Source organism: Emydura macquarii, unplaced genomic scaffold (genome assembly GCF_026122565.2).
Source record: "Emydura macquarii macquarii isolate MOO-44397 ecotype Brisbane River unplaced genomic scaffold, CSIRO-AGI_Emac_v2 contig_587, whole genome shotgun sequence".
In the NCBI taxonomy this organism is placed as follows: domain Eukaryota; kingdom Metazoa; phylum Chordata; order Testudines; family Chelidae; genus Emydura; species Emydura macquarii.
The window spans coordinates 3378525-3403475 of NW_027130724.1; the positions used below are offsets into that span (position 1 = coordinate 3378525).

Sequence of the window (24951 nt, forward strand, 5' to 3'; positions counted from 1 at the left end):
AGGGCATGTGCAGTGCGGAGAAATGACCGCTATAGACTAGGTTGAGAACAAGGGATCAATGCAACTGGGTCTTTAAACCCTAATAGGACACAGATCTTCAGAAGGGAAAGGCCACCAAAACATCCTAAAAGCAAGAAAGGATGATTCCTTCTATTCCTCATATCATCCCTTAAACCACCACTGCAGCATTAAAATAAAACTGAAGAATGCCCTGAGATAAAGTACCTATCTTAGATCTATGTACTATGCTTTCTCCTGTTATACCTTTCAAACCCTATTGCACTTCTACAGTTTGGTCAGAAGATGGCACACACGTCAATCCCTGGGCTATCCCGCACCTGCCATACACACACTCTCTTTGCAACACAGAGAACAGGCCTTGACTGTTCAGTGTCGGGGTAATCTTTTTCAAACCCCTGACCCAGGATCTAATTCCTATAAACAGTTTAAAAACACACACCCACTCACAGAGGGCCAGGTTTGCATTAAAACTGGGGTGGGGAGGTTCTTGGGGAGGAAAAGGAAAAGAGACACTCTGAATATTAAAGACTGTAACGTCAAAGAGATTACGGATGTACCCGCTCATTAGCTGAATAGTTCCTGCCCGCACCATTAACACGCTACCTGATGGGCATCGTTTAGGGGATTTTAGGAACTAGGCAGCAGCCCTGGCTGGACCCCAGAAGAGGTTTAGAATTAGCAACACTTCTTTCCTTCCCCCAGATTCTGTTGTGCCAAGTAATGATCTGATCCTTGTATTTACACTTTGTGAAGACACCCAGGCCAGCACACGGTGGACAGCTGGTGCACAACGGGCTACCTAACTCTGCCAAGGTGTCTCATTTGGGCTCCAACAGGACTTCTACCTAGTCTTAACTCCCTGTCCCGGCGCTGCCAATGGAACTCAGGACTGACACGCAACACACAGTTTCCTACCCATGATCCCTTCTTCCCCCCTCCTGCAGCTCTGCCTGTGCACCCCAGTCCTGACCTGCCTCTTGCTATCCCCGTCCTGTGTTCCTGCACAGCTCTGCCTAGGAGCCTCCATCCTGACCTGCAGCGCTCTTTGCTATTCCAACCCTAGGCCTCTCCTCAGCACAGAACGCCAGCTGTGCCAAACGGTACCATGCTTCTACACTTGTGACCGAGGGGAGATGGAATTCCATTCCCTAGCTACATGTGCCTTTGTTTGTCCCTCTCTGTGAGTGGATTATGCACACTCTGGCCCCCAACAGCTTGTGGCAGAGCTCTCCTTTCACTCGTGAGGGACAGTCTGACTCACGAGGCTGAGAGGAAATTGCAGAGACGTTGCCCTGAGATCAGAGAGGAAACCGGTACCCAGAGAGACGAGGAGGATATGGGACAATGGCATGACGAGTCCCACAGAAATGGTCCCTCCCTCCCCCTGACAGCAGCATGCCCCACATGGGGAACACTGAAAACAGATGAATGGCAAGACAGGGCTTTTGTAGGTACAAGCCACTTGCACAGTGCTGGGGGAGAATGGGGTGAGACACACGGAGGGGAAAGAAGCCCAGGAAAAGCATAAGGGGAAGTGAATCCCTTCTCCTGTGGGCATTAACCGATGGTGAGCTTTAATAATTCACGAGCTGAATGCGGTCATCTCTACTGCATGCACAGCAGCTGTTGTTTCATTTGCCCGCCTACCCCCTCCCATGGCTTAAGCACAGGTAATGAAAAATGCTTCCTCGTGCCACTAGAGGGGACTCTAGGAGGCCAGAGAAAAAAGAAAGCCTGCAGGGAAGAGCATGGGGAAAGCTCTGCTATAGCTTAAGACATCTCTGAAGAAAACGGGAGCAGAGACCTCTACACTCATTCCCTCCCCCTTCTCCCACAGTCTCACTCTCCCCACACCCATTGAATCCCCTCAGTGGTATCCCCCCCCCACCCGCCTGTTGTACAAGGAGAGAAGAGATGTGCAAGGTACCAATTCGGCCTGCATCCTGCAGCTGGATTTTGAGCATCTCCATGGGAGTGGTGACAATCACCTGACAGGTGCCCGCCCCGCACCCGGCCAGCATCTCCTTCAGCAACGTCAGCTTCTTCCTGCCCGGCAAGAGAGATTCAGTCAGAAGACCCGCCTTAGAACAACTTGCCCCTGAACAAATGCAGACAGCTGGATTCCCTCTGAGAGGGACGCCTGCTCTCAGTACAAGGCCCCATCCCCACTATAATGAAATTGCAGGACAGATGTCCTGGGCAAAGCACTGACTCACAGGTAGCACCAGCTGGGACTCAAGTGAAGGTTTTCTGTACTGGACACAAGCCAGCTGATGTCATAAAGGCTTGGCGTTTTGGCCCAGCACAATCTGCTCTGGTGCAGGGGAGCTCACATCACCCCCATACTCATTGTGCCCCAGGAAAGTCACAAGTACCAGAAGTTACCACGGGGACGGTAGCATTTAACAGACGGCAGCCAGAGAGATCAGCCGCCAAGAATGGGCTCTCCCTCACCCCTGCCAAAAAGCCAGAACCCCACAAAACAATAGAGTCAGGACCTCAAAAAGGAACTGGTGAGTTGGGGCACTTCATTTAAGACCCCTTAATGGGGCCTAATTTGCAGAAAGTGCAGAGCCTCGGTCTTTGAGAATCAGGTCTCTAAGACACTAAGGATGGGCACCCAAGATCACTGCCAAAATGGTTTTTAATGAAATCCGCCAGAGGTTTTTTGTTGACTACCATAAGCCCGGTCTACTGTAAAGGATTAGGCCAGTTGAACTATCTGAAAAATCCACACCCCCTGAGCAGCACTGTGAAGCTGACTTAAGTCCCAGTGTAGACAGCACTAGGTCAATGGAAGAATTCTTCTGTCGACATAACTACCACTTCTTGGGGAGGTGAAGTACCTGCACAGATGGGACAACCCCACCCATCGGCCTAGGTAGCATCTACACTGAAGCACTACAGTGGCGCAGGCGCAACTGTGCTGCTCCTAACGTTTGGAAGTGTAGACGACGCCTTGAAAAGGCTCAGCGTCACGATTTTACCCCAACTTCGTTCTACCTTAAAAAAACGTTATGTAATCTGATAACAAAAGTCCTCTGTATCCTGAATATTTATTCTAAAATCTACCATGATGAAAAACAAACAGCCACAACACTATTTTTAAATGGGAGCTACTCAAAAGCAACATTTTTGCTCCTCCCACTGGCTCTGTAGCAATATTTCAGGGACATTCTATTCCAAGGTGGTGCTGATCCCACTGCCGATACAGACACAAAGACAAATTTGGGTTAGCAAGATGTACTGCTGTGTTTATACAAATACAACCCCATTCGCTTGTTAACAAAACCCCACTGCATCAACCCCCAACACTTGAACGACAGCCGTTATGTTCTGCGTTTTGAGCATTAACTCCGGACCTCTACAAAGGGCAGGGCAGGCCCCTGAACACTTCCCAAGCAGAATAAGAACACACACATCAGTAAGCAGTTGGGGTGGGGTGGTAGTGGCAATCAGATTCTGTTTACAGCCTCTACGAGAATCTTACAAGCAATAAGATGTATAAACACAGTGAGACAGTTCTCAGGGCATCCAGGGCTGTGACTCACCGTGTTTCCCCTACTGTCAGAGAGAGGGAGTCCTTTTTTGAGGTAGCACCCGGACATTGCCAGACCGGCAGTCACTCAAGCACACTCCTCTATGCTAAGCCAGCCTGAACAATAGGGGCAGGCCAATCTCCGAATCCCTTTAAATTGTTCCCCTGTGATATCCAGCTCCTAACACTGGCTAGTCACAGAAATCCCAGATCTTCTGCACCCAAAGGTGCAGGGCACCCCAGTTTACCTTAAACCACCGCTTCTCTTGCCGACATAGCAACCGCGGCTCGCAGGGAGCTCTCTCCCGTTGACTTAGAGCGTCCGCACTAGCAGCACTGCACTGACGGAGCCACACCGGCGCAGCTGCACTGCTGTCAGGTCACCAGAACCGAATTTCTGCTCCAAGTCCTTACAGCGTACATTTCAGCATGAATACATTATTCCTTAAACATGATCCATACTCGCATCTCGCCACGATTATGAGTCTTGACAAGTTGTGAGCTTTCGGTGGATACCTTACATGTTACTCTTTATGGATAAGTAGCCTGTAAGACGTGTTTGGTGTCGTGAGTTTGTCGGGTCTTAGGTTAGAGCTGTTTGCAAAGAACAAGGGAACCTCTGCCAGCAGGACTCTGTGTCACACCCTGAGCTGAATGGGCCACCCTCCCCCGCCCCTCCCCGATGGTGCAAACTCAGCACAGCTCCACTGGCTGAAGTGGAGTGATGCTAGATTTACATTAGCAAGTAATGGCCAGAGCAGCCTTCGAGCCCAGGCTGTAAATGAGCTCATGGAGGTGTCATTTCCCACCACCCCCTCAAGGACAACGCAGCACATTTAGCAGCAGCTCACAGATCCCAGGAGTTGTCAGCACCTCCTGCCATAGGAAACAATCAGGTGGCATGTGAAATATCCTCAACCCCGGTCCTCAGCAACACTGCCCCCCACCCCTTTCAAGCTTCCTCCAGGCTACATTCACCTGTCCAGTGACATCACAGGATTGCTAGGCAGGCTGCTGTGCGCAGTTAATCCCCGCACAGCCTGCACGTCAGCTGTTCCCATTTCCCCACCTCACATCTGCTCCGTGGGGAGGATGTCAGGGGAGAGGATTATGGTCTGGACATAAAGCCACAGTGAAGATTAACAGGGACTAAACATAGATTTCTCCCTTGAGAACGCAGGAAGGGATTTTTCACCGAGTTTCCTTCTCAAAGCCCCATGGTCAGGGGAAGATCAGTGAAATCACTGAATTATTAGACAGTCACCAAAGAGATTCTGGGTCCACACGGACCTTTCCTCCCCTTCACTGAGGTGTTTGAAGAGACTCCGTGAGGAAGTGGGTGTTTCCTAGGACAGTTCTCTCTCACTGCTGGATTGAGGGCTCTGAATACTTGGGACAACTATTCAACAAGCCTCTGATTTGTACAACAGCCCAAGAAGCAGGATCCTCACTCTTTTCAGTTGCTCAGAGCTTGAGTGCAGGAGCCAGGCAGGGTTGTGTGCAATGAAAGCTGAACTTCAAATAAACACGCAACGTTCCAGCGGCATCAGCGGAACAAGTAGATTCCACCCACTACCACCGGCACACTAGGTGAAGGGCCAGCTTCTCAGCAGGCGTACGTCAGCATGACTCCATTGTCTTCTATGGAGCTTTGCCAACAAAAACACTCCGTGTATATACACCACTTCAAAAAGGTACCAGACCGTGTGTGTGTGTGTGTGTGTGCGTGTGCGTACACTGCAGTAGGTGCCTAAATACCATGGTAAAGAGTGAATGGTGAACCAGATCCTCAGCTGGTTTAAACTGGGATAGCGTAACTGACTTAATTTACATACGTGACTTCTGACCCTACAAATGCAGAGACCATTTGCCGTTCCTGCACCTCGTGCAAAATATTCCATTTTATGGCAAACGTGCGTCAGGGCTGAGTAGCGTTGCTGTGGAAGCCATCCATTTGAGCTTCCTAACATTCATACATAACAATTGCAACCTACAGGCACCATGTTTCATTCTCAGAAACCACTGAATGGTGGTCTTCAAACTGACTCCCCTCCCACGCACGCACGCACACGTCAACCTGAGACAAAGAATGAGGATTTTCAAGCCAAGACAGTGATCTTTTGAGAACGCTATAGGCAATTGGAACTGTGGTTTGAACAACGAAGAGCCGGCCACAGCAGCACGACTCTTTAGTTGGTACTGTGCTGCTGAGAGTTAAAAAAAGACCCATTACAACCATCTCTCTCTCTCTTTTTCTGACAAATACTTTCTGTTCCGCCACTGCCCAGGACATTAATCCCCTTTTTAACCCCTCCAAAATTGTACCACCCCATGCCCACTCCTGCCCCCCTTTAGGATGGTACAAACACTTGGCTTCCAGAATGAGTGATGCATTCTCCAGAGCAGTGCACTTGGCATGCAGTTTAGAAATGAAAGACAGCCAGGGCAGCACCGTTTGAAGCCCAGCCCATGGACACAGCCTCCCTGGTTTCTCTATATGAATGCCTGGAGTTTTGCTGATGGATTCCTCTCAATCCGTGCCTGTGACAGGGGAGGGCCGTGCAGCATACTTGGGGTTTGGCCATTGTTAACAGGACATCTTTAGTTTACTCTAGATTAACAGATTCTAAGATCAGAAGGGACCCCTATGACCATGTAGTCTGACCTGCATAACACTGGCCAGACAACGCCATGCAGCAATTCCTGCAGCTAGCCAAATAGCTTGTGTTTGGACTAGAGCATATCTTTTACAGGCACATCTAATCTCAATTGAAAGAGATGGAAAATCTGCAGCATCCCTTGGTAAACTGCTCCAGTGGTTAATTCCATCATTGTTATCAAATGGGAAATAAACGGACACATTTTTATTTGTGGCCTTTAACTTCCAGCCACTGGATCTTAGTAAGCCTTTGTCTGCTGGACTGAAGAGCCCTCTAAGTACTGGGTAACTGCTCCCTGGGCAGGGACTTATACACAATGATCAGCCTGCTTTTATCCTTCTCTTCTGTAAAATGAAGGGCTTTATTCGCGTCTGAGCTGCCGATGTGTCAGAAATGGTATTTGATTATTTTTTGTGTAAGGCAGCAGTGAGAGGCCCATGGTAGAACACACAGTGAGAACCTCTGCCGAAATTGCTTTGAAGCTAAACAGAAAAGAGACACAGGGGAAGGGAAACTGAGGCACAGAGGGGCTGTGACTTGCCCAAGGTCACCCAGCTGGTCAGTTGCAAAGCTTGGAATAGAATCCAGATCTCTTCTGTGCCAATCCAGGGGCCTGTACGCTGGGCCACGTGGTCTCTTCAGTTAAAACTTCAAGTGCATTTTGCAGCTCAGGGTCCAATCTGGCTGCAAAGCAATTTAAATGGATCCCAAAACTGGCTGCCTGTGTTTTTTGGACGTCTTAGAGGAGGAGGAGGAGGAAGAGTAGATAAAGAAAGGAAACCTGGGGGTGGGAATCAGTTGGGAAGTAGAGGTGAGAACAAGTTTATGCTCAGGTATCCCTTGAGTGGCACCATCTGTGACAAAAAGGTCATCAGCCCAAACAGCCTGATGAGAGCTCTTTGTGCTGCCACGCAGCTGAGTGAGGCTCTGTTTCTACCCCCCACCATCTCGCTCTCCAGGGCACTCTGACAGCAGCTGGAAGTCCAGAAGAAGTGCTACGCTCAGCGTCGGGTCAGGAGGCCTGCTACCATCACATCACAATCAAAGCAGTGGAATCCAAACACAGAAATGTCACTGAGCTGATCTGCAACATCATCTCCCCAACAAGACGCAACACGGAGATCCTGGCCACTTGCTGTCAGGACAGCTACTGTGGCCCAAAAACCCAAGGCTATGGCTGTTTAACCATGGCGTGCTGGACAAATTCTTGCCCAGGTTAATTGCATTCTGCCCTCTTCAATTCTCACTGCTGATGGCACTGAACAGAGCGCTCTGCACCTGCTGGTCTAGGTTTATTATGCAGCAGTGGTGCTAATTAGGGAGGCGGGGGGAGGGTTTGCATTTAGGGAGAACCAGGGGCGCCACAGCCCAACCACTTTTAAACAGTAGTCCTGTACTAAATTAGCATGGCTGCTGCCGCAGCAGTCCACAACGTTGATCCAGCCGCATGGTCACACCACCACTGAAATTTGACCTATCTGCCCCTCTGTCCAGACTGTCCAAACAGAGAGGCAGCCAGGCCAAATGGTGTTGTGACTTGGCACGTGGAGAGTCTGCGTGTACAGCAGAGCACAGGGCAGTCCACTGAGATCTCGACTCCTGGCAGCACTGGCTCATGCACTGCGTGGGTAAGTGAGAAATATCCCAAGAAATATCTGAATCTGCATCTTGTTGTGTAGCGTTGGTAAGCATGGTTAAACAGCTGTCGTTTTCTATCCCAGCCATGACAGTACTTCAGCAGTGGGAGAAAAGAGGGATATATGCAAATATAAACACAGCCCCCCACACAGAAGTAGTCACCTCTGGGGTGGAACACAACAACTGTTTAACCGCACATATCAACACTACACAAATGTATGGGGCTGATCCAAAGACCACTGGAGTCAATGGGAGTCTTGCCATGGGCTTTGAATCAGACTTCTAGTACATCTGAACCTTTTGGGAAGAGTGAAAGACATTGTAAAATAAAGAGATGCGTCAGATTCAAACTTGGAATCTGAGAGAAAGAAATATTCCCATCAGGAGCAGGATCCAGTTGAAGAGTCAGGGTGCCTGCCATTCTAGCAGCATTCAGTCCCTGGCACGTACTGGGGACTAAAACATCTCATGTTTCTGTTCACCGAGCAAGACAATCGGACACAGTGCAAGAAAGAGGGGAGGGGGGAAAGATATCCATTTCCCTGCAGAATTCACTTCTGTCAACAAAGAAGCAATTAACGCAATTGTGCTGGGCTTGCTAGGAACCAAAAATCATTGAATCAGCAGCTTTCCAGCCCTGCTCCAGCAAATAAAGTGAAGGTCAAGATAAAAAAAGAAAGAAAAAAAAAATCAGAGCAGAGGGGAATTAATGATAACATGCCTTGGAGAGGAACAGTCAGCAACCCAACCAGCTGGACACCTCGGAGATATTTTGTAAGCAAACCACACCTTTGATAACAAGCCAAGACCATTTTCAACCCCCGGAAGCCAAAATACTGGGCAAAGCATAAATACGAGACACCCTACATGACTGCCATCATCCACCTCAACTGTACAGCACGCTGAGTTTAGGATACAAAGGATGAAACCTGGTGGGGCAACTTAATGGCTGCTCTCAGTGCAAATTCTTTGGTAGAGGCTGCGATTCAAGGCCAAGATTTTTAGAAAGTAACTATAAACAGTAAGTCCCAGCACGAGGCACCTTAAAGGGACCCAATTCACAGAAAGTGCTAAGTTCCCAAGCTCTAAAAAAAATCCGGTCCCTTTACAAACAGGTCTCAAGTTGGGCACCCACAAACAAAACATTTGAAGCGCGTGCTGGAGGTCTCTTCATAGTCAAGACAACGAGAGTCCTGTAGCACCTTAAAGACGAACAAATTTCTGCGGGCATAAGCTTTCGTGGGCTGCAACCCACTTCATCAGATGCATGAAATGGGAATCACAGATAGGAGATGGGGATGTTTAGCCTGGAGAAAAGAAGCCTGAGCGGAGATCTGATAAGTCTTCAAATATGTTAGGGCTGTGATAAAGAGGATACCTTCTATCTGTGATTTCCAGACTAACATGGCTAAAGGGTTCTTATGTACATGCTTAAGTGCTTTCCTCAATCTGGGCCCTCACAACTCCTCTCCTGTTTACATATTGCTTCGCTCTGGAGGGCAAAGGCAGCTGCTATCTTATCGACTAGAGTACGTACCTGGGCCTCCCATTGGGGGAAGGAGAACGTACACCACAGAGAGACTTCCAGCACCAGGGAGGTGCAGGAAAAACGCCTCTCTCCATTCTCTGTAGACTGGAAACCCCCTAATCTCCCTCTCCTCCTGCCTTCTCGGCCAGGGAAGCCTTGTTAGCCTGGTTAGACTGAGGGGCCCCAGGAAGAACAGATGCGTAAGAGCAGCAGCAGGAGAACTCCGATGTGACTCCTGTCTACATAGATCTTGGAGTGCTAGAGAATTTCCTAGCTCAGACACCAAAATCAGAGGATGACGTGAGGTCTAACGATGCGGATCAGACGCAGCCAGAAGAGACACAGAATTCCCTTCAGGATTATTTTTTTTTGGCATCTGTGACACACAGCCAGCCCCAAGCAGAACAAAACAGGCTCGGCTACAACCTGAAGGATACAATAGACGTTTGTTTGCAGCAACACCTTGTCAGAGCAACTGCTGCTTATGAGCAACATTTCCCCTGGGAACGCTTTCTTTGTGAATTGTCGACACGCCCCATAACAGCAACCACCGCTTAGAAGAAACACAGCAAAAGGGCACCGATATGTTGCTATTAATGAGCGTCTACTGTATTATAGAATCCTCTCGCTCCACTGTGAAGACTTATTACAAGCATGAGGCCTGCTGCCCCCTTGCGGTGGGCTCCTTGGCTGGACACAGCAAGGGGTAAAAGGAAGCTTTTCTTCTGTAAAGTCAAACACAGAAACAAGAGCCCAGGGAGAAAGGCGGAATACCGGTCTCACCACCAAGCGGGGATGGGCACAAGCGAGATTTTAATGCCACCTCCGCCTATTAAACACACCCTTGGATTATAGCAGAGGAAATATAAAATGCAAAAAACCTGTCTTTTCATAGTTTCAGACAGACACTCACGGGAGGACCACCAGCAATAGCCATTCCCCGATCACGAGACCCCCGCCCTCACCTGAAAGTGCCCCTAGGATTTTGAGTACAGTCTCAGTCAGCATTTTGCGACTCTCAGTGACTGGGACATGCACAGTCATGCCTAGTGGTCAGAGGATCTGGCCCAGGGGTTAGACCAGGAGGCCGTAGCCAGGAACCAGAGCCCAGATGCCAGAGTCCAAATCAGGAACTGGAGCTGCAGGTAACCCTGTCTTGACTCTCAGTGCAGCAAGGCAAGGCTGGGAACAAGCACAGCAATCACAGCTATAGGCAAATGCTTGGCGCAGCCACTGAACTGCTGCTGGGCTTAAGAGCTGGTCTCTTGATTCTTTTGACCAGTGGCGTAGCTAGTCATGCAGTCTACTACAGACCCCCTGCACTCACCAGGTTGCCTGGAGACTGGCTCTGCTGCAGACCCTGAATCCTGACACAATCTACAACTGATTTTTGCTAGTCAATCAAGCCAGGTTCGCTGCAAAACTGCATTGTTCCCGGGAAAATAAAAGATATCTGTGTGCACTGTAACTCAAGGGCAGTTTGTTTGGGGCCTGCCAGGATACATGACACACCGACAAAGGCAGAACTTATATTGAGGTGTGTGCGCTTTTGATCAGCCAAGCGACGCTGACTCGTGCAAACCCCGAGCATACTTCCAGACGGGCAGCCCGTGGCAGATCAACAATTAAGACGTTCAAATTCAAACTGCCAGAGAAGATCTTTGCAGCTCCCGCAGTCAAAAAAAGAGAAGCTGTAAAGGCGCTTGCAATCACATCACTAGGTTGGGCATCACCCGAAGCCAGTATGTATTTTAAGAGCACTGTCTATATACACACAACAACTAACTGTTCCTGCAAAAATGATCTGCTCTGCTAATGCAAGGCCTCCATGGCCACATGCCTACACCCTGGAAAACCAAACCCCAGTCAACGGGCCTTGGACTAGAATAAACCATCCTAAACAACTGCCTTAGCAGAGCTCTCACACTACTTAATATCCTGGCTGTTGTAATGACACACGCAGCTGTGGAAGCGTGTTCACCTGCCAGGCAGTTTGAAGCCTTGCCTTTCTACAAGATAGCAGTCTGTTATTAGTGTCTAGGTCACGTACCAAGAGCTTGCACAAGATGCTGCTGATTGACAGCCCTGGAGTCCTTGATTTAGTTACAGACCAGGCGACATGGGCTGAGTCATGTTAACAGAGCAAGGTGGCTGTCACTGCTGTACCTTGGTCTGTGATTAAGCAGAGAAGTTTGATCTGCTGGGTTGCCAATCCTTCCCTACAGACAGAAGACGGCAGAGGAGAAGGTATTTCCTCCCCCCGGCAAAGGAACAGATTTGCCTTGAAGGAAAAAATGCACAACAGCGAGCTGTTTGAGGAAAGGGATCAAATGCACAGTGAACCAGGGAGGAGTTGTAGAGGCATATGCTTGGCTTAATGAAGAGGCCTACTTAAAGCAGAATGGTCCCCTTCAGTCATCTTCTAGTTAACCATGCGCATGCCACCACTCAGAGAAGGTCCAGTGAACTGTCAAAGGCAGCAGCAGCGTGGGAAGAGCACAGCATGGGGCAAACTCTTTTATAGGTTACACTCTCTCCATCCCAAGACACTTAGAGTTAAGGGTAGAAAGGGATTCAGAGAGGACGGCTATGCAGCATGCCCTTATAGGCCCTTATGCTACCCAGGACACACTAGCCACTCCCTGCTTTCCATACATAAGTCAAGGACTTTCCAGACCACACTCCATTTTAATCAGATCTGAGAGCCTACGGCAGACTTGGGCCATGGGGTGGTCAATATTCAATATGGGACAGACTAGAAGAGCCCCCTTTCCACAGAGGAAAAGAGAGGTTCCCATCTCTCTAGGGACACTGATAAACTTAGCCATCACCATAACAACTGGGCATCATCTCAAACTTCCTGCTTTCAAACCAAGACTCTCCCTCCAGAGTGCTCCAGCTGACCAGAAACACACAACTCCCAGGGAGGCACCTCGCTGCCTTTCTTCCATGGCCCTGACCCTCACTCCCCAACTCTGGCTGGCATCCACCACGCTGCAGGGCAGGGCATCTGGCAGGCTGAGCCAGCATCCACCTTTCCCCCTCCCTCTTGAAGGGGGATCCAAGGACAGCGCAGCAGAAAAACACCTCCCTGCATCGACAAGGTCAGTGGGAAATGAAAAACACCGTTCTAATCCCAAAGAGCTGCAAAGCTCCTCCAGCGCCAGGCGGTGAGAGAATCTAGTAGGGGCCATTCACGTTTCTCATGCAGGCAGGACCTGCTCTGCTTCCCAGGAGCCCATTCGCACTCTCAGCGGCCACCTTTGCCGAAGATCAGAATGGGTTATGAAGGCGCTGCCTCTGCCAGCGGCAAAGACCGCACAGAGCGCCTTCTCCCAGCATTGCAAGGGAAACAGGAAGAGGCAGGGGCAACATGCACCCACTCAGCACCACCGCTCGGCCTCCGTCTTCGGTGGTCTAGGTCCCTTTCATTTGAATGCAACAGATTAGGACTGACTGGCTTCTTCCATGCTTTATTCATTCCCAGCAACTGGGAGCACATCCCAGCAATGGCCCTGGAATCCCCTGGTGCGAGCCGTTACAGCAGTGCCAAGGCCTGGGGCAAGGTAGCTGTTTATCACTTTACGGGGTGTCGGGGGAGAGGGGCAGGCATCGAGAGTGTTATACTGGCAATATTTCACAACGAAGAGGGACTGGTAACACTGGCTACTGCCAGGTGCATAATGGAAGTAAGGGCTCTTCCAACTCCCCATCCTACTCTGTAACACAGCAGAGTCCTAAGTTATATCCTGGCTGGCCATACTAGTCCTGGCAAAACACTCCCAAGCACCTAGTGGTTTAGTGCTGGGCATAAACGCAAGGCAATTCGTAGCTGAGACCATATGCAACTGGGTTCCCACGTCACTTAGACCAGACTCCAACCACGGTATCCAGAGCTAGGTGAGTAACTGCACCAGCTATTTCACTTCCTCCGAGAAAGGCTCCAAGACCATTTGGGTTGGAGTATGAAAGCTGCCAGCAAACTGCAGGATTGGCGCTTTCCCAAGTTAAAGCAACGCCAATCCCCGGCCCAGCATACATTCAGGAGCAGTGGGCAGTGCCCAGAGAGGCCTGTTAATCCTAACCACAACAAAGCTCCCCCACCCTCCTCTGATTCAGCCACAGTACTGCCCACCCCCTCCTTTATGCAAGGGAACCAGGGGCCAAGAGAAATCAGAATTAGAAATACTCTCCCCAAAGCTGCAGGCAAAGACCTACCACACTGTTGTACATGGATATGGAGCTTTTCAGCTGTAGCTTCCCTAGTGTGAATCCGGCTCCAGTACGTAGTGGTCAAAAGCGGTGACCCTGTACATGGCAATTGTTTACTGGCTTATGAGAAAGAGGTATCTAATTTTCAGGGGACAGGCAACCACACCACAGAAGTCCCTACCACAGATGGCTCATTGTCTGCAGGGTCATACGTCAAGGACTAAAAAGGCCTTGGACCCTGAGCCGTGCCCTGGGCTGGAGCACAGATACTTTGGTGAAACAAGCATAGCTATTCAATGGACACAGGACTTCAGACTTCACGGCCATCAATTTGGCACCTTTCACGGGCACTGAATTCACACAAACCAACATTAAACGATGCCGGTTTTACTGACTTATGGACCTTTACATGTAGATGAAGTTGCAAAAGTCAATTATCAGTGAATCAAAATTCACTCCCCCTCCCCAACTGCCAAGTTCCTCCAGAGAAATCAAATCCCAGGAGAGTGCAAATCTGCGAGCTAGTGCTAAGCTTGGGGTTTGGGACCATCCAGAACTCGACCCACCACCTGCTCAAAAGAGCATCACAGCAAGGGTGGGAGGAGCAGAGGAGTGTCCAATATGGGGTTGAGAACAAAGGACCATCCCAGCTGTCATGTGACCAGTAGCCGATGCTGCGTTCCTATGCAGATGCTTTCTGTGGAAATTCTGGCTACATGATTTGGGATTACTTTTGGAAGTTTCAATAAAACCCTCCAGGGAGGTGCTTTTCACTTTCAGTTCTACACCCAGCGTTTTCGGCTTGCATGCTAGCGCTGGCGGGACTGGTTCAAAGATGAATCGTATTCAGAACTGCAGGTCATTCAACTGCACCTCACCAGGTGATTCAGGGCGGGACCATTCCCAGTGAGCCCAATACCATTCCAGCTGTGCCACTGGCGCAAGCCACCCACTCACCCATCTTTGGAGAGATGATGCCGGAAGAAGTCATTGGCCGCTAGCTTGATGGCCTTTTCTGGTGTCACTAGAGTCAGGTTCACCGCAGCCCCTGTGAAAGAAACAAGAGGAAGGGAACATTGTAGCAGCAGGAAAGACTTGTTAACTGGACACATTCAGGAGTGCAGTGGATAAGCTTTAGTGGAGTTTAAAAGTCAAAACTGGGCTTGGAACAAAAGGAGGAAAGGTTCCAAAAGTGCCCAACGGATTTAGACACAAACACCCCACTGATAGACATTAGAAATCCCATTGGGCTCTTTTGAAAACTTCCCCTGAAGCGTCTCAGTTCTACTTTAAACAAGCTTTTTTTATATAAATTCCCATGGCATTTGTGCAGCCCACTTCTCTCACACACACACACAGTGGGCCTGATTCAAATCCCACTGAAGCCAGAGGAAAGACTCCCACGGATTCCAGCGGGCTTCGCATCAGGCCCCCAAGGAGGAAGCACAAGTCTCATTAGCCCCGCAGGCAGCCTATCGCTGCCTCGTCCCAGCTGGGAAGGATCAAGCCCCCCCAAACCAGAACTGCCACACTTCATTTGCCTACAAGTCAGGTAACATATAAAGGCCAGAGGCTGTGAAAGGCTCAGGGCCTGATCCGCCGAAGTCAACAGGAGTCTCTTCACAGACTTTGGTGGCTTTGGATCAGGCCCTTGGCTAGGCAATTGCACTTCTATTTTACCGCCGGGTGTCATCTTTACAGCAGCCTCCCAGCTGGCCGGTTTGAATAGCACTGCACTCCTTGCCTGTAGTAAATCACCTCGGCGCCCCAGGCCCCATTCCAACCGGAGCAAGAACCGTTTCCCTCTGCGCTGGCATGTAAACAGTGTTTCACCCCCACCGTACATTCAAGTACTCGGTTATTGAGAGCAACAAGTGGCAAATCCCTACATTGTGGCTGCCACAATGAATGGCCTGCCCTGCTCTGTCTGCAGACTGACAGCTATGGAGACCAGGGTTAGTGAAACATAGGGGCACCATAGCAGTAGTTAAGTCACCCGGAGAGGAAAAATTAAACAGCTGTTGCTCCCTGTTCTGAGCAAAAAGTTGCAATGTTTAGTTTGTTGCTTCAGAGCACTGAGCCTCCTAGAGACCTTGGCGTCAGAAGGGACCTCCAAGAGGTCATGTTGTCCATTCCCATCCTGCACTGGGGCAGGATCGATCCTTAAGCCACGCTCAAGAGAGCCTGATGGCCTGAACTTGGTACCCTCTGGCACCCACGGCACTTGGCAAAGGTCTCTGTGACGTTTATCAGGAACCCCGGCTTTACTTAGCACCTTTCATCTGCAAAGCACTTCATGCAATGAAGCCCTACATCATCCCTGTGAGGAAGCATTATCTCCATTTTGTGGATGGGGATGCCCAGGCTGAGAAAGGTTAAGGCGTGTATTTTCAAAAGGATCCACTGATTTTGGGTACCTGACTTAACGCACTTTCTGATTTCCACAGGTAATGAAAAGCACCTCTTAAAAATCTGGCCTTACATTTCTCAGGAGAGGTACCCAAAAACTCACATTGTAGAACCCCAAATTAGTGGGTGCTTTTGGAAAATGGAGACCCTAAAAGGACTTGTACAAGGCCACAGAGTGAACCAGCGTCAGAGTTGGGACCAGAATTCCGGTATCCCCGGGTCCATGTCCTATTCTCAGACACTCTCCATGCTGTGGAAAATCATCATTGTAAGCAAAGAGCCTTCACTGGCTGCTGCCAGATAGGACAGGTTTATGAGGCTCTCGCTAGCTACGATGAATCTATGTTCGCTGACAAAAAATCTTAAACACCTTCCTGGTAAGAGACAGACAGATCAATCTCATCACTTCATATCATCAGCGAGCAGCGTCAGACGGCAATAATTTCTACAAGCATTAAGTTCAGTAGATCTTGTGCGGAGTTTCACACTCTTACTGAGACTCTTGCAGCCTTCTAGTGAGGCAAGACATTGGTTTGGGAGAAAAAGTCCTAAACATTTCCTCCTCCAGGGACGTGAGTGTGTGATCAATAATCACAGACTCAGTCCTATAACAGCACACGCCTGACACCCATCACTGGTGCATGGATATTTTCTCTTGGATTTCCCCAGTGCCACTCCCCATAGAAATTAGGCAGCAGGCTCACAAGGCCCAGTTCTCAGATGTATGCACTTAAGGTAAGTTCTTATCCGAGTGCCCAAATGTAAGATCTGGATAATTAACCAAGTTTAAAAAAAACAAAAAATAAAAAACTGCACCCATGCTCACAGGCTGAGTGTCAAGGGGAGATTCTTGCATCTGAAAAATACACCTCCTGTCCCCCACCCGTACCTAGGTAAAAGTTAGGAAAAAAAATATTCACCTCCCAATTTAATATCTGTGCAAATGCTTTGGGGGAAAATCTAATGACAATAGAGGATGGGAAACAGGAGAGCATTGACAAACATGGAAGCCCTCAAACTAATGAGGAAGATTTCAGATCAATATTATCTCCCTATCTCAAATAAATTGGAAGAAAAATAACTCCACTACATATAAAAGTTAATAGACCTGGGATTTCTGCTAAATCTTTGACATTTTCAGCAAAGCTGCTTAACAGAGCATACATAATCCTTGTCCTCAATAATCCACAAGAGCTCCCAAATCACCAAAGGAGGAAGAAATTGAGGACCTTAGCAACTGCTATGGTACCCAAATGTGCCCTCCCCTCCAGAAAATATTTTGCACATCCCGGATATCAGATGTTTCAGGGCATGTTTTTTTCTCAATCAAATTCACTTGTAGGAGCTCTCCATGGACTATAAATAAAGCCACATGAGCTTTATGGGTATGCCTGAATTGCATAATAAATCTGGCTCTGCATGACCTGTGCTTCCACACCTGTAATTTTCTAGCTCGCTTTTGAGTATCGACATAGCATTGCTATGTACAACTCATACCCATGCCAGTGCATCCACGCTGTAGTACACAGAAAAAAGTGTAAAGACAAGCTGCTCTAGGGATTAGTTCATGGTGTATCGTGGAAGAATTTTACTTCAAAGGATTGGGCGGTAGGATAAATTGCTACCATAAAAAAAAATTGTAAAAAAGAGGTGGGAAATCCCATAAACGTCAAGGAATCAGATGCAATCAAGAGTAATTGCCTGACCCTTTTGTAGCCCTAATAAATCTTTTATGCAGGCTTTCTGTTTACAATGTCCTCTAGGCATTGTTATAAAACATATTTATGATAAAATCCTGTATCCTAACAGCAGAGGGTATTGCATGGCCCCTCTGAAGTGAAGTTTATGAGAATTTGGCCCGTCACCATCAGCAAGTTTGACACCCCTGCTCTAAACCATCAAACAGCTGAGATTCCCACAATGTTTTTAATGCCCACATGATTATGACCCAATTTACATACCTGATGTTTTATGACCAAAAAGAAATAGAACTTAGCAAGACTTAAGTAAATCCAGCTCAGCTTTCACACCAGCAGTATTATTTGGGCAGGCATGTTAAACTGGAGTGCCCTTGCTTTGGATTCAGTTTGCAGGATTTCATATTTTGGGAAATCTGAGATTCTCTGTTGCATGAGGATGTGAACGTTTTAGTTGAGGTTGATCCTGCCTTGAGCAGGGGGTTGGACTAGATGATCTCCTGAGGTCCCTTGCGACCCTAATCTTCTATGTGAATTCAACAAGATGAGAGGTCTTGGAAGAAGAGGGACATCTGGAGAACTTCCAGCAAGGAAAAGTAAGGGTAAAAAATAAAACTCAAGCCAGCTCGGTACTGCAGAACCAATACATGATGCTTAGCTGGGCTGCAAGAGAGGTCAGAGGAGAGTGGGTGTTGCCATACATGCACATATCTGCTGCATTCTTCCTGGCAAGGTAGAGGGCAGAATGAGGGCAACATAAAAATAGCCACCAAGAATATAAATAGCATACTTTAAGGCAAAGATTTTTGGACAAGACTCAGCAGCCTGGAACAGTTTTGGCAGGTATCGTGTGAGCCATGGGATGACACGGAGGGTATTCTTAGCAGAAGACCCAGAAGGCTGTCCAGTTCACGTGCCAAGGGGCTGAAGCACTATTGTCATACTGCAGTTTGGAGACAGCTTGGCAAAGTGACAGCAACATGCTCAAAATCCAGAGTGACTCAGGAACGCATGCCAGTAGGCGCAGCTTTGCTCGGTTAGTCCCCTGGCACCCAAGGGCTAATCTGACTGGTTTCCAGGAACTCTGTCGGGACTCAGAGAGGGCCATGTGTTAGAGTGCATGTAAGTGGAATCCTACCTTCCTTTTTATTACAGCTAAGAACATGTGTAAAAAACAAAAATCAATAGGCTTAGATCAGGTCCTCAGACCCCTTCACAAAGTGTTGGGTTGTCCTTTAACATGTTACAGTTACTCTTATGGGTCAAAGAACTGCAGAGCACACACCCATCCTGTGATCGCAAGATAACATGGGAACTGCTCTGATGATAAAGGTTCCTCCTACCTATCTATCCATCTATTCTCGGTACTTGTATGGGCCCCCCCCGCTGTACGTCACTATCTTCAATGCATTTATCCTCACAACACCTCTGTGTGGTAGTGCAGTGTTGTCATCATCCCTTTATTACAGATGAGGAACTGAAGCACAGAGACACTTAGGGCTTGTTTACACCACAGCTCTGGCACTGCAGCTGCACTGCTGTAGCGTAGGTGCTTCTTACATCAGTGGAAGGGGCTTTTCCATCACTGTAGTTAATCCACCTATCTGAGAGGCAGTAGCTAGTAGAAGAATTCTTCCGTCAAGCTAGTTGCATCTACACGGGGGGTGAGGTCAACCTATGTCGCACATTTTTCACAGCCCTGAACGATGTATCTAGGCCGACCTAAGTTTTAAGTGTAGACCAGGCTTCAGTGACTTGCCCAAAGTCGCACAGGAACCAACTGCAGAAGGAACGCAGCCAGACACTGGCGTAATGATGTTTCTGCTGTTTGCAGAGCTGGAGTGAAGCACTGTTTAAGTCAGCAAAGCCACCTGTCAGAGCTCCTTGTCATCCTGCAGCTCCTGTTTTTCTCCTATACAGAACCCTGTCTCTCAGCCAGGGACTGAGAAATCCCAGCAGTAAATGCTGTTTTTCTGAGCACAGCCAGATGGGGCAGGCTGGATGATTTAGGGATTGGTAATGAGAGGATATGGAGCTTTTTCATCCCTAGATCACTGGTTCAGCTAGCACTCAGATCAGTAGTGATCAGGGTCCACCCCATATGCTGGCTGCTCCTACACACGCAGGAGGGGGTTAGCTGCCTTTGGAACAATGGGCTAGATTGCTCTAAGATGATGCAGGGGAACACAAAGCTATTTGACACTCCTTGCCCTCTTTCAGGTTGTTTTCACGCAGGGTGAATTCACACCCTAGCTGAGACCCCAGCTGTGCTGGCCATGCTCCATCCATGGCCACATTGCCCCTATGCAAGCCCCTAACCGAGGGGAAGTTGCAGCCACTTTGCAACACCGCTATCTCCCCACTTCCACCCAGTGAACCTTCTGCCACTGGGGCCTCCTAGAGTATATTAGCAAAGGCCGAATCCAACCTCGACCCTGGGGCAAGTTTGGGCTGGTATGTTTCTGCACGGTTTTGGCAGAATTATGATGGTTTGGCATGTTTTTAAGAAACACACAACTCTGGATCCAGTGAGCTCTGAAACCACCCGTTTGCTGCAATATTTACACCCAGGATAAAAAACCCCTAAAAACCCAGCACTTGGAGATGCGAATGCCATTCACTTTGGAATATTTCCTTAAGATCAAATTTGCTACAGTTTGGTTAGGTTAACAGCTTCACTGTCTAGACACAGCTCCCAAAGCCACCAACGCACTCAGCCAATCCATAACCAGAATCCACCCCGCCGCCCCCTTCTCCTCCCATCAGCAACCTGGGTGAGAGAACGGCTGCTTTCAGCAGCCAATCTGCTGTTCCCATTATATCAAACCACAGTATTCCTGTTTCCTTGGTAACCTAACACAGAACTGGCAAGACCTAGCACGCCTGGAAGCCGCAAAACTCAAAGATCTCTGGAGTCCCACTAAAAAGGGAGCAAAGATTAAATTAATCAAGTAATTCGTGTGCCCGTTCTTTATCTGTGTCAGTGAATAGATACTACGATGATTGGTGCTATATAAATACCTCAGAAATATTTGCATATACTTTCATCTAGATACCACAGTTATAGAGTTTAAGACCAGAAGGGACGGACAGATCATCTAGTCTGAACTCCTGCCCATCACAGGCCACCAACACCCGCAGCACATGAAACCCCAGAACCAGAATAGGAGCAAAGTCTTACAGCACACAGGAGACTAAGCTATCCTGTGCCACAGGCACAGAATAGAAGGAACACTGTGAACCAATCTCCAAGGCAATGTGCCGTGGCAGGGAATTGATTGAGATATACCCACATAATCCCAGTAAGTGACCTGCATGCCATGCTGCAAAGGAAGGTGAAAAACTCCCATGGTCACTGCCAATCTGACCTGGAGGAAAATTCCTTCCTGACCTCACATATGGCAATCAGTTTGACCCCGAGCATGTGAGCAAGAACCAGCCAGCCAGCACTTGAGAGGGAGAATCCTGGGTGACACGTCAGAGCATTGGCCCACCCTGTCCAGTGTCCCACCTCCAGCCATGGCCATTCCTGATGCTTCAGAGGAAGCAGACCACCTCCACCCCCACACGCGTGACTGGCTGAAGCCCTGAATCATGAGCTTCAGGAACATAAGACAAACTGGAAGGCCATTGAGTCTTGCCCCTCCATCACCACAAGCAACCCCGTCACACAATCCCACTCCCAAATTTGTCCAGCTCTTCATTAAAACTAATTAAGTTGTTTGGCCTCACAGCTCCTATTGGGAGGCTGTTCCAGAACCTCACCCCTCTCTGGTGGTTTGAAACCTTCTTCTAATTTCCAGCCTGAATTTGTTCATAGCCAGTTTATACCCATTTGTTTTTGTACCACTACATAAATGAACCAGCTGCCAGTCTCAGTTAAACCAATCAGTCCCAGCTGAAGACAATGAAGTGACCATAGACTTTACTTACACACCTACCCAGGGTGTTTTTTGTATAGAACTAAAGAACTAACTGTCACAGCCTGAGGGACATTGCCCCTGCATTCCCTCTCCATGGCCAACCAAGGACACCGACTCTAGGCTTCCAGCCATCACCTGTTCTGGGCAGAGACCCATGTCTCACTCCCTCCTCATTAGAGATTTTAAGGCTGCACAGCTCTGTACCTCACACTGTGATATTTCAGCAAGCCAGACTGCCCAAAAGGCAGCGCCTGCACTTTGCTCTGTCTCTGAGGGTTATGACAGTAATACTGCCAGCAGTTACAAGTCACCACACAGCTGCTTCTAAGCAAGCATCTTTATTCATAAGGTGAAAGCACTACGGAGACAACACTTTAAAGCAATAAAAGAACCTACACACATGCTAAAAAGCTTACCAGCGGTCACCCCCAACCTAGGGCTCTGGTAGATTTTAGTCCTTCAAAACCTCTAACTAGGTTTTCCCTGCAGTTACAAGTTCATCCATCTTAGATCCAGAACCACAGCTGGGCAGATGAGTCATATATAGCTCAGGCCTTTGTTCTTGGCCTTCTGTAATAGGTAATCAGCAGACAGAAAATGAGCCTCTCTTCAGCACTGGGTTTTTGCATAACCAGAATTGCGGAATTTGCATTGACTTTTCCCCAGAGGTTCTCCAGGAAATCACTTAACATTTATTGTCCCCAAAGTCCATACTTATCTGGCACATTTTCAGTATGGTCTTTTGAACTCCCAGGTCTCATCTCTTCCTCCCAGAGGGGTTACATACATCAGCTTTACTATGATAAAGGTCTTCCAAGGATACTTCAGGAAACTGCCATACCTGTCTAAATCTCAGTCTGCCAGAAAATCCCCAAATTTTACGTATCAAACTAAGGGGTAAATGTTGTCAATGGGGTTCTCTCTAGGAACGATCTGCTTGTGGAACTCATAGCCAATTATTGAGGCCAAAAATTTAGCAGGATGAAAAGAAGAAAAGATTGGGACAGACTCACTGTCTTTGTAAAACGTTCTGAAACCTGCTGATGAAAAGCGTTACATGAGAGCTAGGTATTATCTGTATGGATAATGAGATTACCCAGAGTTAGAATAGTAAATATCACAACAAAACAAGGACATGGGAAAGGATATAAACTCATCTGTTTCTGGGCATGAACCATCCTCTCACTTTTTGAGTGTTAGGAGGAATTTTCCCTGGGGAAAGATTACCGCGTAACTCCCTGCATCTTCCTCTGAATCATTTGGAACTGGCCACTGGCAGAGACAGGGTACTGGACTGGCAGGGTCTATCCAGCCTGGCAGAGTCTATCCACCCTGGCAATACCAGAATTTCTGTGTATTGAACCCTCCGTTTTTAGGTGAAGCTTTTTCAAGGTGTTTAAAGCAGTGCAGGGCGCCATAATACATCACTCCATAAAGAGAGGAAAATGGCTTTGTTTTCATTTCACTTGCGGTCACATTGTACATCTAGTCACAACCCAGGCACCTTCCTTCTCCAACAACTTTCAGGCTATGACGGATGAGTCAGAGGCTGCACTTTAGCCCTTACCTCTGTACATGCCGAAGTAACCTTCTGACCGGATTGTCTTAATGAGGCAGTCAGACCTGCAAACAAGAGACAGAGATAAAACCCCAGGCGTTCGAAGGATGAAGGGGAGGAATGCTTTGAAACACTGGCTCCTCCTCTCCTCCCACCCGCAACATTTGCTTTCTAAAAATTCAAAAGGGAAAAATGTTAATTGGAGGCGCCCTTCGTTAACCAGATGGGAGCCCAAAAACAATAGCACAAAATGTTTCAATGATCCGTTCTGCTGGAGGAAGGAAAATAGAGAGCTGGGTTTTAAACTCAGAAATGTTGCACCGCAACCCTAACCTGTGTTGTCACTTTAAAGAACTTGCATGGGATGTTGGGAGCTGTTTTCAAAGGAGTGGAAAATTATTTTCCAGGGCCCAATCCAAAGCCTAATGAAGTCAATGGAAAGAACCCCATTGTCTACCATGGACTTTAGATCAGACCCATATGCACTTGTTTATACCAGCCTCAGGCTTCGCAAGCAAAAACTGTATGTCTCGGTCATATGTTTCCCCAAGAACACAAGATCCACACACGCCGTGGTCTGAACCCACTAAAGCCTCACAGGCTCCCAGTTAAGAAAAATGCGCCGTCTTCTACTGCCATTGAAACCAATGGCTATCTGCTCACTGACTTTACCAGGAGCAGAATCAGACCCCAAACTCCCACGGAGGGGATATCTGGGAACTGAGACTTCGTGTCACCTTTAGTGCTATCTTACTGATCTCTTCAAATCAGTTTTAAAACAAATAAAAATGCACTGAGTGTCAGGAGCATGTACAAACCATTATACACGAGTCATAGACGTCATCCAGAGATCAGAGTGCCAATGCACACTGCCTGGCCAGGATTATCTAACCAGATTGTACATTGGCCCAGGGCTGCTCCTCAGCCTGGTGCAAGGGATTGGTGTTCGCACTCACCGTTCAATGGACACCGGGGAGGGGGCAGGAGCCCGAACGTCTAATCTGCAATATTATAACTCCGCCGCCCAATCCTGAGTCAGATGAGCACGGCCAGCCAGTCTTTCATTGCAGTGCGGCTGTGGACAGACCCTTACGTCTTACTGAGCAGGAACAAAGCAGTCTCCAACACTAGCATGCTTTCACACTGCACCCACGCCTGCCCCTTTCACTCTAAGAAAGAGGGCAGAGGAGCCATTAGTCAATGAAAACAAGGCCCAGGTGCATTGCCGCATTGCATAATAACCCAGATCTCTCCAGCAGTCAGTGCCTCTCAGACACACCAGATGCCTCTCAAAGGCATCCTGGGCCCTCTAAAGAGAAAATCCTACTGAAAATCAACCACCAGTCTGTCTGCTTCAAACTCCTTGCTCTCCTGATGTTGAGAGCGGTCAAGCTGAGTAGTGCCCACACACATCAGGTTTAACAGACCAATAGGCAGCAAGATTGCTCCTTTAAATTTGGGCAGTTCACCAATTGGCTGCCCAAGCCGACACCTTCAAGGCCTGATTCTCAGAAGCTGGGCGCTTAGCTATTTCTGAACAATCTCAAGTTAAGTACCAACCTCACTAGCCACTTTCAAAACCATAGGCCTTTGTTCTCAGATCTACATGATACCTTGCTAAAGCGGTAGCAGCCTGTTAACATTTTGAAAGGTTTCTTGTCCTTGCTTGTTTGGGCTAGACAGGAGCTTGCACAGGGCTGGCCTGGGTTGTTCGGGGGTTGGTGTAAGCCTGGCCTGACATGGACTTCTTCAGTAAAGATAAGAGGA

At 48.3% G+C, this 24951-nt stretch overlaps 1 protein-coding gene across 4 annotated transcripts in view; it reads right to left on the reverse strand.

Annotated features, from left to right (window-relative positions):
- SLC25A22 (solute carrier family 25 member 22) overlaps positions 1-24951 on the reverse strand; it is an 87477-nt gene that overhangs the window by 9258 nt on the left and 53268 nt on the right. For all 4 annotated transcript variants that reach the window (XM_067540538.1, XM_067540537.1, XM_067540535.1 and 1 more), the window contains exons 4-6: positions 23194-23249; positions 14555-14645; positions 1949-2067 (exon numbers count right to left, since the gene is read on the reverse strand). In XM_067540538.1, coding sequence (XP_067396639.1) covers positions 1949-2067; positions 14555-14645; positions 23194-23249 — 266 coding nt within the window. The remainder of the gene's footprint in view (positions 1-1948; positions 2068-14554; positions 14646-23193; positions 23250-24951) is intronic.